A 15284-nucleotide genomic window follows, 5' to 3' on the forward strand; every position below is an offset into this window, starting at 1 on the left:
TCAAGATTGTTGTTCACTGAGTTAGACATTTTGACCTGAAATCAAAGATCTTGGGCAAGAAAAAATGTGAAAGATAACTTGCGTTATGTAGTAAAAACAGCAAGAAAATAATCACTATTATTTTTAGCCCCACGGTGGGCGCCAAACTGTTTACCGTGAAAATGGTAATAGCAATTAAATTTGATTTTGTGGTTCTAAAAATACATGATCTATTTTTATGCTAGTTGTTTAAGCAGTGGATGCTAAAGTAAGAGACTAGAGAGCAAGATTATAGTTAGAAAATGATATAATAGTCGAACCAAACGGCTGAAGATCGGGCCTCGAGCTCGCTTATTCAGGGACTCAGGGTCGAGTCTGATGTCCCGCCGAGGGCGATCGAGGGACGACTAATAGTTATGAGAGCTAAAATGATGGCTCTTTATGATCAATGATAGGCAATAAATGATGAATAATAAATAGAACACAACAAATATAAGCAATAAATGAAGTAATGAGATCAAGAGAATATGTTATAGAGCAGAGAATGTTCTTGTGTATTTAGTATTGAGCAATAAATATTTACAAAATGACAAGGATCCCCTTTATATATGAGGGGGAATCCCGACATAGTACAGATGCATTGATTACAAAGATATGGGGCTGGTACAACCATTTAATGTCTTGATTCGTTTTTTGGACTAGTCTACTAGGCTTTGTCAGCTATATGTACGCGCCTTGGGAACTTCACCTTGATCCACCGAGACCACTAATTTACATTGCCTCGAGGCCGGTCGTTTTTTACACTACCTCGAAGTCGATCACCGAGGACCCTCGGAGTCGATCACTGAAAATCCTCGAGATGCCTTGATGATTGTAAAATCGAACCGTCGATTTCTACCGTATACAAAATGAACCTCGAAACGTCTGAGTTTGGATTTAAGATTTATGAACTTTATATTGCAACACTTGAAATGAGGTTAAAATTACTAAGACAAGCATTACATAAATCAAGGTTCATGTCCAGTACACTGAAAGCTGCTCAACAAAGATTATACTGGAGCAGTTTTAAAATAGTTGCTCCACACTAATGTGAGTTGTGTTTTATAAACTTTACACGTTACAACACCTGAAATCGGAGAAAAATACACACACTAAAGCATCAGAAAAGGTGAGAAGGGCCCTTACTCCGTACCACACAGTGTATTACTATCGGCCCTACCAGGCAACATCTACCTACACAAGCTCGATCAGGAGATAGGGAGGATCCTACAGAAGTACGAAATTCCGATTGTTTAGAGAATAAGATCAGTTCTATTAAGAACAAGTCGTATTGATGACCAAGAAAAGATCAAGGTTCATTGTACACTTGAGATGCTCAACAAAGATTAGATGGAAGCAGATTGAGACCGGTTGTAAGTAGTTTTCCTGAAAACCAGGCTGTTAATGAACTTTGATTGAGTGTGTGTATCAGAGACATGTCTTGAAACAGAATAGGAATCCATGAAAATTCCCAAGTGGGAAATTAAAGGGCACACCCTTGACTTGTCAATAACCAACCTTAACAGGTGAGATTTCACGGTAGGGAAAAGTAACAGCCTCCGATATCCTACTGTCGTTCCACTTACCACGTGTTGCCATTTTCCATTTTCATCTAATATATCAAGATGAAACTCGATAATCCGTTGTCCCATTTGAATTGGTTCTTGAAGTTCCAAGACATTGAAAGTCATAACTTGTTGAAATTCTAAATATAGTTCCCAGTCTGATTGTCCTTGATCTGGAGCCCAATATGTATATAACCCTTCCTCAATAACATTCTGGGGGCCGAACTGAGAATTTTTCGGACCTCCTCTTGTACTGCTGGCAGAAAGAAGAGCAGACTTTGCAATATTATGAGAGAATATAGAATCACGAAGCTCAGAGAATTCTTTGAGGACTTGTATATCTTCATCTGATATGAGACCTGATGAATTTGGGGGTACATTTAGCAATAAGAGACAGTTCCTACCGACTGATTTGTAATACAAATCCAGAAGAGTCAGTGCACTTTTTGGCTTTTCTGATGCATGCCAAAACCAACCAGGTCGGATAGACACATCACACTCAGCGGGAACCCAGTCATGGCCAAAGGGGTCCCCTTCCCTTGAGTATCTGTTGAACACATGAAAAAAGAAGCAAGACAAAAGGAAGCTCAGTGTGCATAGAGAAAGCAATGGAACAATACAGGAAACAACACTGTGATGCATCACGTGAAGGCCCTTTATCCATATAGATTTCTTGTTTCAGTTGACGGACTTTACGAGTGATAGGGGGCCTTTAAATTTTATGAAAGGTGTTAATACCAGCTAAAATGACCGGCACATCTAATGACGCTTGTATTGTTTGGTCTAGTTCATACCCAAAAAAAAAAAAGACAGACTTCAAAAAAAGAAAAGGAAAAACATGCTTTCAATATTTATCCATCACTTGGTCAAGTAATGAAATACCACCTTACATCATAAGAACACTCACCTTTTTCCTCACTTACACAGATGAAATTCCTACTGTTAACACATGCCAAGAATCTCCGTTTTAGTAACCTTAAATCAAGGTTATCCCTAACTGCTACAACCATTTTGACTCTCACAATATGCTAAAGCAAAAATCTTTCCAACTCAAGCAGCAGGATTCTTTACTTCTTAACAAGGTTCCACTGCAGGAAACAGAGAAGGTCTATTTACTCCATGCAAAATGTCAAATTCGACTAATATGACAGATCTATATGGCCACTGTATTGAGAACAATAAATTTTAAAAAATATTTTTTACTAGTAAAGAACTTTTCTAAAGAAAACATATTGATCACAATGATAAATGGGAGGATTTTTCTTCAAACTTTTATAAACATATTAGAGTAAAAATTTTGGTTACTAATGAATGATATGAACCTTTATTTTTTTGATAACCCAGATATCCTTGTAGTTAGCTGATCTGACCACAGTTGGACAACAGGTTCAAAACTCGGGAGAATATGGACCCGCCCCTCTACCCTACTCCCACTTAAGTGCCAGGTTTTCTGTCGGTAGCAGGGTTCGAACTCATGACATGCGTCCAATCCACATATCTCGGGCGTCCTTACAATTGAACCAAACCCCTGAGAGCTTGAAGGATATGACCATTATAATGGTAAACAATGAGGGAAGAAGTTTTGCTGAAAGCAAATAAGAATATGAAGATGAGATTAGTAAAACAAGACTAACCTGAAATCATTATCACTGCCAATCTTGACAGCACTGCAGTTGAAAAGGGACCAGCAAGTGGTTCCAGCAACACCAGCCTCATCCCCAACCCACCTCGTATCAGGACCGGCATCAGAGAAGATCGCAGCTCCAGGTTGGAGTTGATGAATAAGGCTAAACCAATCATCAAAGAAATACTCCATATCCTTCTCACCATCACCTTTTGCACCATCTAAAAAAATATATTTAATCTCTCCATATCTGCCCAATCAGGGTAGGGATTGCTGTTAGAAGTTTCTCTACTCATTGAAAGTCAGCAGGAAGCAAAAAGCAGTAAATTCCATAAGGTCTGCCTATATATGCTGTGTAATCAAGTTTCACATATTTCTTTGTCTAAATATGCGTGTATTTTTTGACGTGCAACCCCGTTTATGTTAGTTGAGTGGATAATTGTTCATAGCACTCGAACAAGTTAATTTCCACCACCTAAAAATGAGCTAAGTTGCTCAGATCCTCCAAAACGCCGTCGCACCCGTGTCAGATCCTCCAAAAAGGAACGACCTTTGGAGGATCCAACACACATTCGGCATCATTTTTGAAAGATCCGAGCAACATAGAAAATGAGTAGAAGTGATCTTAAGAAATGGTAAAAGATACTAATTAGTGAGATTTGCATTACTTAATGAGCATCAAGTCAAATTGGTCAAGGTGCGGAAATCCTTTTTTGTTACTGCTCGTTTCTACTTACCTTCCAAGGAGTCAGGACTAATTAGGGGTGCTTATCGGGCGGATAATTACGGTTAACGGTTCGGTTTATCGGTTATCGGAATATAATGTACTAATCCGCTAGCCATCCAATAAGACAACGGGCGGATTGGTATCGGATTAACGATTATCGGGCGGTTTATCGGCTAAAGCAAATATAATTTTTTTGGTATAATATTGAAATGGATTCTTTTTTATAGGTGGTTTTGTTGACTGACTTCCTATACGCAGCCTAACAGATCTGATGAGCTGAATATAATTGAAAATTCGGGTGGGAAAGTTATAAATTGGAATGGATATCGGGTATTAGGAGTTCTTGCTACTTCAAGATCCATAGGTACGTGGAATGCTCAGCTTACTGCCATATCAACATACTAATAATTTTATAGCATATTCAAGTTGCTCAAATGACGAGGCCTAAAAAAAAAGAAGACCAATTTGTCTTTACTAGTCAAATGCACGAGGTCATTGCTCTTGCAATTTCCTCTATTCTTATTTTTGTCAAAGCTTCTAGGGAAAACCAACTACTTATGCAACAATGTAGTAACAAGTTGCTATTACTTTACTGTGCTATAATATGCGTTGTCTTAATAATTTAGCCATTTAGGGTTTCAATAGTACTTTATATGCATAGGGGTAAAAGTATAAATATAAAAATTCTTAACGGGTTAACGGTTTATCCGATAAGAAAATTGAGTAATCCGCCCCCAAACCATTAAGCCGTTAATTATAAAATCTCAATTCGTTCACCATCCATTACCCCGATAATCCGATACCAATAAGCTAATAAGCCAATAATCCATCGATTCGGTTAACGGTTTCGGTTCGGTTTTGAACAGCCCTAGGACTAATAGAACCCTTAAAAATTTGAAAGACAAGTTAATCTTAAGAGTTTGAGTAACCATTCATAGTGTTAAAGATCTCTCTTTTTTCTTTCTTCAGCAAGATGATTGAAATTCTTTTGATCTAGCGAAATTTTAACTTAGAAACTAATGAAACAACTATTACTAATTAACGTTAGGTTACAATGACAAGAAATAGTGAAATAAACAACCAAAATACATACACTTATGCACGGCAGGAGCCAGATCCTCTCATACTTTTGTCAGAGGACCTAAATTACCACGATTCGAGTAAGGTTATGACTTCACATTTTTCGTGTCTGTAGATACATTTGCCCGTCCTAGGGAAAAAAGTTAAATTTTCAAGTTTTCTAAAATATTGAAGAACTGTCCTATAAATGTGCGTCTGGCACAAACAATTAAACTGTTATCTGTTAATATTTGTGTGGCTTCAAAGGCATTAGTACGAAACAAGACCAAATGAAGCGAAAGGGATAATGTGGATTCATATAGCCGACCCCCGACAAGCTTGGAATTAAGCGTAGTTGTTGTTGCTGTTCGTTGAAGTCATTAGTAAATCTAAAGACTCACATATCCCTGTCATCATAGAACTCATACTTAAAAGAATCATTCTAAATTAGCACCATTAAAACTCACAAAACCAGAACTAGCCTTTTTTGATGCTAAGGCTTGTCATATTAGTCAATATAAGTAACTGTAGTAGGTAACACATACCCAATTACAGCGTGAATAACTTCATTAAGACAGAACTAGCATTGATCTAAGGCCACATACTTCATAATTTCCCCTATAAAACTGTGTACTCGCTCGTCTAGAAGCTTAAATTGTTAGAAAGGTAGAATTTACTATTTTGGGGTCTGCAACAATAACCACGACAATAGAGCAGTAAAATCTAATAAAGCAAGAAATGCTCTTAAATTCACAAAAACAATCTCAAATCTATTCAAAACCAAAGCACAAAGCAAAAAGCTAAAAACTTTACCTAGTAAGCAACTCAGTCATTTGCCCCATATAATATTCATTATACTCAAGAGTCTCACCATAACAAGATTCATGCCTATCCCAAGGAGAAAGGTACAAACCCAATTCCAAACCAGCAATTCTTGCAGCAATAGCCAATTCAGCTACAACATCACCAGACCCATTTTTCCAAGGACTTGATTTAACAGAATAATCAGTGTATTGTGAAGGCCAAAGGCAAAAACCATCATGGTGTTTAGCAGTTAAGATAACTCTCTTGAAGCCTGAATCTTTAGCCACTTTAACCCATTGTGTTGCATTTAATGAAATAGGGTTGAAAATTGAGGGGTCAACATGGCCTGTTCCCCACTCTGTGTTTGTAAAAGTGTTGGTACCGAAGTGCAAGAAAAGTGCCATTTCTGCAATTTGCCATGAGATTTGGCGGGATTTTGGTATTGGTAGAATTGGAATTGGGGGTGGCTTTGGATGTAAAGATTGTGAAGTTCTTGAAATGAAAAGGAGGATTATGATGATATTAAGGATTAGTTTATTGGGTTTGTTCAATATCATCTTGTGAAAACCGGGGAGTGTTTTATTTTTGGCAGCCAGAAACTCTAGTGTCGCCGGAGAGTGGCGAGTTTACCGGCGACTTTTATGTCTCCGGCGACTCCAAGTGTTGACTTAAGAAAGAGGACTGGGCTTTGGAAATACTTACAAATCAAACAACATCATAAGCTTGATGATAATTATTTTGTTTTTCTTGTTACTTTTCCTTTCATTCATTTTTCAAGTATAATTGCTTGTTTGGCCGAAAAGTGTTTTTTTTTTTGCCAAAAGCACTTTTGGCCAAAAATTGAGGGGTTTGGCCAAATTTTTGGAAGAAAAAAAAGTACTTTGAGGAGAAGCAGAAGCAGTTTTGGAGAAGTAGAAAAAAATAGTTTCTCTCCAAAAACACTTTTTTGAGAAGCACTTTTGAGAAAAATACGCTTAGAAGCAATTTTTTAAAGCTTGACCAAACACTAATTGCTGTTCAGAAGTGCTTTTCAAACTAATTAGCTAAACACAAACTGCTTCTCACCAAAAGTACTTTTGAGAAAAACACTTTTGAAAAAAACCACTTCTTAAAATAAGCTGATTTTTGCAGCTTGGCTAAACGAGCTATAAGTTAGCGTTTATAAATTTGGTTGAAATTTCAAAAAAAAAATTATGTTAAAAAATAATTATTTGGAAGTTAAAATTATATTTTGACATGCATTTTATTTTTTTAAAAAAGTTAAAGTTTTATAAGTGGAAGAAAAACTTTGACCCAAAAATTATCTTAAACTAGTTTTTGGAAACTTGAATCTTCTTTAAAAAAATTCAAAAATGGATCATATTCCATGATCAGACAGTGCTTTCAAAAGAAAATTGATTCAAGTAGCTAAAATCTATGACAAAATGGGAGCTAAAACTTAACACATTTCTTTTTCTTGATCTTTTTTTCATAAGTTATTCTAGCAATACCTTTTTAATCCGATTCATGTCTAATTTACTAGTAAGGTAAAGCCCCAACTGTTCTAACCAATTATTTTAAAGGGCAATATGGTGCATTAAGTTTTTGCTATGCGCAGGGTTTGGGGAAGAGCCGGGTCCTAAAGGCCTATTATACGTAGTCTTACCTTACATTTTTGCAAGAGGTTGTTTCTACGCTCGAATCCATATCCACCTGGTCATATGACAACAACTTTACCAGTTACGCAAAGGCCTCCTTCTAACCAATTATAACGGCCCGTTTGGCATAAAAAAGATTCCTTTTTTCGATTTTTTTTCACTTTTTTTCTAAATTAGTTTTTGGCCATGAAATTTTTGATTTTCACTTGAAGATGAGTTTTAGAATTTTTCGAAAATTTGAAAATCTCCAAAAAGCTATTTTTCAAAATTTTCACTTCAAATCACTCAAAAGAATTCAAAAACAACCCAAAATTATATTCATGTCCAAACACAACTCTAATTTTCAAATATTATTTTTACTTTTAAAAAAAATTCACTTTTCCGAAATTTTATAATTATTATATCCAAACGCCCACTTACTTTTTCGAAAAAAAATGTCTATACCTCAAAAAGTGTATCCACTATTATTTGAACTACTCCGTATAGTTAAAAGAACCTTTAATGCAAAATTTGATCTTTGTTATAAAATAAAAGTGACTTAGTAAAATGTAAATAAGAAATAGAGATAGGAAGATCGAGTATTTCACTTTTTTTTGGTGTATCTTTCCATTGCAATTACACAGCTTTTTATAGGCATAAAAAGTAAAGATTACTATAGTAAGATAGTGTAAGGGATGAACATAAAATGGAAATCAATCCACAAACTATTCATACATGGACTTCATCCACATACTATTTATAATACTCCCTCTTAGATGGACATGTAAAAAAACATTATTGAGAGCTTAATAGGAAAAACATGGGGAAATACATATTTATTTGTAATACGCATTACTTGCTGCCTCGTTAAAAACCTTACTAGGAAAATCTAATGAGACAAAACCTTAATTAAAGAAAAAAGAGTACAACGCGTATTTTTACTTCCCCTGATTAAAATATCACTTAAGGTATAGGAGACGCCACATTCCAATTTTATATATTAACTTCTCAAATGTTGAGGTTGGCAATGCCTTAGTAAACAAATCTGCCAAATTATCACTTGAACGAACTTGTTGAATATCTATTTCACCATTCTTTTGAAGATTATTCTAACGACCCGACTGGTCGTTTTACTTTTTAGGACCCCGCCCCCCTAAATAAGACTTCTCGCGCTTGCTTTAACTAATTTACGACATGCGGGGAGGGTTGGTTCGGGTTTTGGAAGAGTTTGGGTTGAAATAGACACACTTGATTCCCTAGGATTTTCTTAAAAGGCTAAGTTTGACTTTGGTCAACATTTCAAGTAAACGGACTCGGACTTGTGTTTTGAGGGTCCTGGAGGGTCCGTGGGAAAATATAGTACTTGGGCGTACGCCCGGAATCGAATTCCGAGGTCCTTAGTCCGAGTAATGAATTTTTGTTAGAAATTGTTAAACAGAAATTCTAATGATTTAATGAAATTGAATAATGCTTGATCATGTTGGTATCAGGCCCCTATGTTGGTTCCGGAGCCCGGTACAGGTCCAATATAACGTTTAAGACTTGCACGCAAAATTTAGTGTCAATCTGAGTAGTATAAGTACATTTCGGCGCGTTAGAAGTGAATTTAAGAATTTGAAGTTCATAAGTTTGATTCAATTGGTTTTAGGGGGTGATTCTTAGATTTAGCGTTGTTTCGAGCGTTTTGAGGGTTCAAGCGAGTCCGTTTTATGATTTTAAATTTGTTAGTATGTTCGGACGGGGACTGGGGGCCCCGAGCATCAATCGGACGAGGCTCGAGTGAAGTTGGAAAAAATGGCAAGGAGCTGAAGCTCCAGTTATCTGTCATAACCGCACTTGCGGTTGGTCAGCTGCAGGTGCGAGACCGCACATGCGGTCAACCCATCGCAGAAGCGGCCATGGGGGAGGAGCCCAGGAACCGCAGATGCGACTCCTTCTCCGCAGGAGCGGCTACGCAGGAGCGGCTCCATGACCGTAGAAGCGGGCCTAGCCTGCCTGGCCCAATTTCGCAGATGCGGGCCCCCTCTCGCAGAAACGAGATAGCAGATGTGGTCCCCTAACCGCAGGTGCAGAAATCGCTGAAGGCAGTGCCTTTATTTAATACGGAAATGAGTCATTTTTGACACATTTCCACCATTATTTGGGCGATTTGGGAGCTTCCAAAAAGCGGTATTCCACCTAGCAAAGAGAGGTATAACACTGCGGGTAGAATGACCAGGAGTCCCTCTCCACACTAAACGAGGTAAACCCGGCAAGGATAATGTCACAGTCTTGGCATGACAGTTCAAGATAGCGTGGTAGGGTGATAACCAGTCCATCCCCAATATGACATCAAAATCAACCATGTCCAGAAGTAAAAAATCTACACGAATCTCAAGACCCCCAATCACAACTATACACGAACGATGGACTCGATCTACCGTAATAGAATCACCCACCGGTGTAGACACATATACAGGGGCACTCAAGGAATCACAGGCATGACCAGATACGACGCAAAATAAGATGACACATAGGAGTATGTGGACCCTGGATCAAATAGAACAGAAACATCTCTACTACAAACCATAATAGTACCTGTGATAACTGCATTGGAAGCCTCAGCCTTAGGCCTGGCTGGAAGAGCATAACATCGGGGCTGGGCCCCACCACCCTGAACTACATCTTTGGGATGACCTGCTGCTGGTTGGCCTCTACCTCTAGCACCTCTATCCCCACTTATTTCTAATTTAATACTTGAGTCTTGGGTAGATTAACACACAAAGATTAAGGAAAAATCATGGCGTTAGAGCAGAACTTAGGGTTTTGATAAAAGTTAGATTTAACCACGAAATTTGTTATGAAATGAAGTAAAAATCATATATTATTGATTTATAGGTTATAAAGAACAACTTTCTTCGAAAAATTTCGGAAATGCGGGCGCGTGGGTCTGGGGTCGGATTTTAGGAAACTTGTGTTTAGGGTTGGAAAATTACTTTAATAGTTAAAATGCGAACTTGTGAGCTTGTATTGACTAGTTCCTACCTCGTTTGATTAGTTTTGGATCGTTTGGCTCCAAATTGAGGGTTTGAGCACGTTCTTGATATTGGAAGTACGCTTTGGAGCGAGGTTGTCACAACCCAGATTTCCCAACCTTGGGAGTCGTGATGGCGTCAACTCGTGAAGGCTAGGCAAGCCGAGTATTATAGATTCACTAACTATTTTATTTAGCCCTTTTTAACAATTTAGAACAACATACGATCAACAGTGAAATATTAACAATAATTAAAGACATGCGAAAAACGTAATCTGATAACTTAGCCAAATACAAGTACGACAATACCAAGTACATCACTACCCGGGACTGGTGTCACCATATCACGGACCATCTACGAATACTACAAACAATTGTCTGGAAAGAAAGATACAATCTGTCTTTGAAGTAAATGAAAATAGAATGTAAAGATAGAAGAGAACGCCGGGGCCTGCAGATGCCTGCAAGACTACCTTAGAATCTCTGACTGGACTGAAGGCAGCCACCCAAAGCTACGGTCCAAAAGTTGCCGCTCCGGGATCTGCACACAATGCAGAGTGTAGTATCAACACAACCAACCCCATGTGCTGGTAAGTGTTTGGCTAACCCCGTCGAAGTAGTGACGAGGCTAGGATAAAACTACCAAATAAACTTGTGCAGTTATATCATATACAACGGAAAAATAAAATAGAAATATACAATTAAGGATGGGAGGGGGACATGCTGCGGGGGAATATCATTTACCAACAGTAATTCAGGAGACAAGCATAAAGAACAATTTAAATTTTTACAGCAAAAGAATAAGGAAATCGTAACCAATCAATAACCATTTTAATTATTTATTGTTTCGGCGCGCAACCTGATCCAAATCATAAAAACACTATTGCTGCATGCAACCCGATCCATATCATTTATCACTGTTGCGGCGTGCAACCCGATCCAATTATAATATTGTTGCGGCGTGCAACCCGATCCAAATATAATATTGTTGCGGCGTGCAACCCGATCCAAATATAATGTTGTTGCGGAGTGCAACCCGATCCATATCATGCAATTCAACACCAATCACAAAAGAGTCCCGGCAAGGGAACAATAAGGAAAGAACACTATCCCGGTAATGGAATCGACAATATCAGTAGATACGTCCCGACAAGGGAATCAGCTATAACCAAACTTGTTCCAACATCTAACTTCACAAAAGAAACCTCAACTAGCACCAATACCCAACCATAAGCAATTTCCACGAGAATAATCAAAATTCTTGCTTAACACAGAGAATCAATGACTTAGGCATTTGCAGTACTTATTAAGGACACAACGATTTCAATTTAAGACTTATTGTCATGCTTGATACCAATGTATAGATACTCGTCACCATGCCTATACGAACTCAACAAGTAACACATAGCAAATTGGACACAACTCCTAATCCCTCAAGCTAATGTTAGACCAAACACTTACCTCGAACTTTCACGGCCAACTCAAGCCTCAAACACCGCTTTTCCTTTAGAATTTGCCTCCAAACAACTCGTATATAGTCCAAATTGATTTAACAATATCAATAAATGCTAAAGAATTCATACCCAATTCTTAATTATAGGTTTTCTATCATTTTTCCCAAAAAGTCAAAAATTGACCCCGGGCCCGCTTGGTCAAAACTCGAGGTTCAGACCAAAACTCGATCACCCATTCACCCACAAGCCCAAATATACAATTAGTTTCGAAATCCGACCCCAAAACGAGGTCTAAATCCCAATTAATCAAAAAGCCCTAACTCTACCCAAATTCCTAATTTCTACCATAAAACCCCTAGATTTTAGGATGAAAATTGATAAAATGCATTGGGAAATCGAAATAAAAAGGTTTTGAATCATTTACCGATGTTTTGGGTAAGAAATTGCTCTTTGAAAATCGCCTCAATGCTCCAAAATTTTGAAAATATGAAGTAAAATGGGTTCTGCCCGTTTTTGCTGCTAATTTAAATCACTGGGCAGACCTTCATCGCATTCACGATGGGTCTGTCGCGTTCGCGATGGGTCAGGCCCAATTGACCACCGCGTTCGCGATAACAGGCTCGCGTTCGCAGAGCTTCAGCCCCCAGAGCCTTCGCGTTCGCGTCCTGTTTCTTGCGTTCGCGTAGAAGGAAAGTTCCGTCAGCCTAACTTACCCTTCGCGTTCGCGAGAGTCCTTCCGCGAACGCGAAGAACAACACTCCAGAATACCAGAAACTGAAACCTGCAACTTTTTCTAAGTTTAAAACCTTCCGAAACCTATTCGATACCCACCTGAGCCCTCAGGGCTCCAAACCAAACATGCATACTAACTCAAAAACGTCATATGAACTTATTCGTGCGATCAAATTGCCAAAATAACATTAACAACTATGAATTTAGCATCAAAAACCTGAAATCACTTAAGAATCTCAAATTTTCCAATTTTCTCAAATACGGTCCGATTCACGTCATTTTATGTTTGTTTCTTACCAAATTTCACATACTCAACTTAAATCACATATAAGACCTGTACTGGGCTCCAAAACTAGAATACGGGCCCGATACCATCAAATTTTAAACACATTTCATTTCCAAAAACTCATAAATATTCCAGAAACAATTTTCTTTAAAAATTCATTCCTCGGGCTTGGGACCTCGGAATTCGATTCCGGGCATACGCCCAAGTTCCATATTTTCCTACAGACCCTTCGAGACTGTCAAATTACGGGTCCAGGTTCGTTTATCCAAAGTGTTGACCGAAGTAACCTTAAACTCATTTTAAAGGCAAAATTCATCATTTTCCACAGATTTTCACATAATGGATTTTCGGCTACGCACCCGAATTGTGTACGCAAATCGAGGTGAGATAAAAAGGGGTTTTTAAGTCCTCAGAACATAGAATTTGTTTTTAAAACAAGTGATGACCTTTTGGGTCATTACAGAGGTGAGTCTCCTATCTAACCTTGTAAGAGGGAGTTGTCCCCATAGGTTAAATAATTTAATAATTTGCCACTAAATGCGGGGGCTACATACGCACTAGGTGACGAGAGTCCGTGCGTAGCCACTATTATGCTTAAGTCCGGGTAGTCTAGGACCCAAAAGCATACTTTATGTGATATTCTTGTGACTTTATAGATAATTTGGATTGCTTAAATCATGTTGAATGTGGTAAATGAAATTAATAAGAGAAACATCACTTTCTTGACCTTTTAAAGAGAACTTGACATTTCTATGAGTAGTTGCTCCCCCTTTATATGCTTGTCTACCTGTTTGTTGAGCTTACTTATATTTGACCGCGTCGCATGTATGATTCGCGAGCGGGGTAATAGATTCATCTATGGTTCGTGCCGTTCGACCCTCCGATAGTGCACATTTTATTTTTATGTTGGATCGGGCCGTACGACCTCGACACTACTTGCGCATGCTTCTTGCTAGGTATTTTTGTGTGGATTGAACTTTGTTATATGCCCTAAAATATAAATGGCTAACTGTGATATTATCTAGGGAAGGACCTGTTACTTCTTGCTATAAAATGCTAATTATTTGTGCTATCCATGCTTAGTATAATACTTTCTCATATTATTTGACCCTAGTAAGTGTCAAGTTGACCTCTCATCTCCACTTATTCGAGATTAGACAGGATACTTACTGGGTACATATTGTTTATGTACTCATACTACACTTTTGTACTTAATTGTACAGGATCTGAGGCAGGTACATCTGGTTACCAGGCTGGTGCATATTCTTGAGCGTGGTCCGAGATTCCACGGTGAGCTGCTCCCTTCTTATGCAGTTCAGCAACACGATGGAGTCTCTTTTTACTTTTGGCTGTCTATTCTATTTCAAATAGTAGGATAGGTTTATTCTTTTGTATATTCTACTAGATGCCCACATACTTGTGACACCAGGTCTTGGCACACACATTGGTAGACTATTCTTTTGGGATTGTATGATTATTACTGTACGTTGCTAATTATCACTTTTTTTAAAATGCAAATTAAGAAATTGCAGTAACAATTTTTGTAAAGTAAAGTTAGAATCTGTTAATACTTCCGCGTTGTCTTGCCTGACAATGGTGTTGGGCGCCATCATGACCTGTTGTGGAATTGGGTCATGACAATATGGTATTAGAGTACTAGGTTCACGTAGGTCTCACAAGTCATGGTCAAACCTAATAGAGTCTTGCGGATCGGTATATAGACGTCTGTATTTATGTTCGAGAGGCTATATGGTGTTAGGAACTACTCTTTATTCATCTCCTATCGTGCAATGGTTGGTATACTAAATTTCTCTATTCTATTCTCTCACAGATGGTGAGGACACGCACGACATATGTTCCAAACCCGGGACGAGCTAATCCCCCCGTTGCTAGAGGTCGAGGAAGAGGCCGAGGGAGGGCACCAACCCGAGGTAGGGAACGGGGGCATCCCAGAGCTGTTCTAGTAGCACCACCAGCAGATCCTGCGGGAGATCCTATCATTGAGGAGCAGGGCGAGGTGCCCTCAGCTTGGCCTACCCCGGTAGACTTTATGACAACACCAGGTTTCCAGGAGGTCATGGGCCGTATGCTGCGGTTCATGGACACCATGACTCACGCTGATTTATTTCCAGCGGATCCAACTACATCACTGGCAGGAGGGGGAGCACAGACCCCTACTTCTCAAGCTCCTGGTCATGCAGTTGCAGTGTATCAAACTCCGGGTGCACTACCCACGGATGGGGCTCAGTCAGTTGCTGCAGTGGTGCTAGATCCTAGACCACCTACGAATAGTGACCCACAGAAGTTGCTGGATAGATGGACTAGACTTCACCCTCCTGTCTTCGGGGGTGAGCGTCATGAGGATGCCCAGGATTTCATTAATAGG

General features: G+C 38.7%; 1 protein-coding gene across 1 annotated transcript; it reads right to left on the bottom strand.

The window, feature by feature from the left end:
• Positions 1-951: 951 nt before the first annotated feature.
• LOC104232077 (alpha-L-fucosidase 1) lies at positions 952-6531 on the bottom strand. The gene is made up of 3 exons (XM_009785176.2): positions 5807-6531; positions 3218-3457; positions 952-2130 (listed from the first exon to the last, which is right to left on the bottom strand). Exons 1-3 carry the CDS (start codon positions 6352-6354, stop codon positions 1365-1367), a joined length of 1554 nt encoding a protein of 517 aa, XP_009783478.1. The 5' UTR covers positions 6355-6531; the 3' UTR covers positions 952-1364.
• Between the last annotated feature and the right edge of the window lie 8753 nt (positions 6532-15284).

The sequence above is a fragment of the Nicotiana sylvestris genome, chromosome 11 (assembly GCF_000393655.2).
Source record: "Nicotiana sylvestris chromosome 11, ASM39365v2, whole genome shotgun sequence".
In the NCBI taxonomy this organism is placed as follows: domain Eukaryota; kingdom Viridiplantae; phylum Streptophyta; class Magnoliopsida; order Solanales; family Solanaceae; genus Nicotiana; species Nicotiana sylvestris.

Coding starts and splice junctions, on each gene's coding strand:
- LOC104232077 (XM_009785176.2), bottom strand. CDS start 6,354: ATGATATTGAACAAACCCAATAAACTAATCCTTAATATCATCATAATC. Junction 3,458..5,806: donor ATGACTGAGTTGCTTACTAG/GTAAAGTTTTTA, acceptor CTGATTGGGCAG/ATATGGAGAGATTAAATATA. Junction 2,131..3,217: donor GGCAGTGATAATGATTTCAG/GTTAGTCTTGTT, acceptor TGTGTTCAACAG/ATACTCAAGGGAAGGGGACC.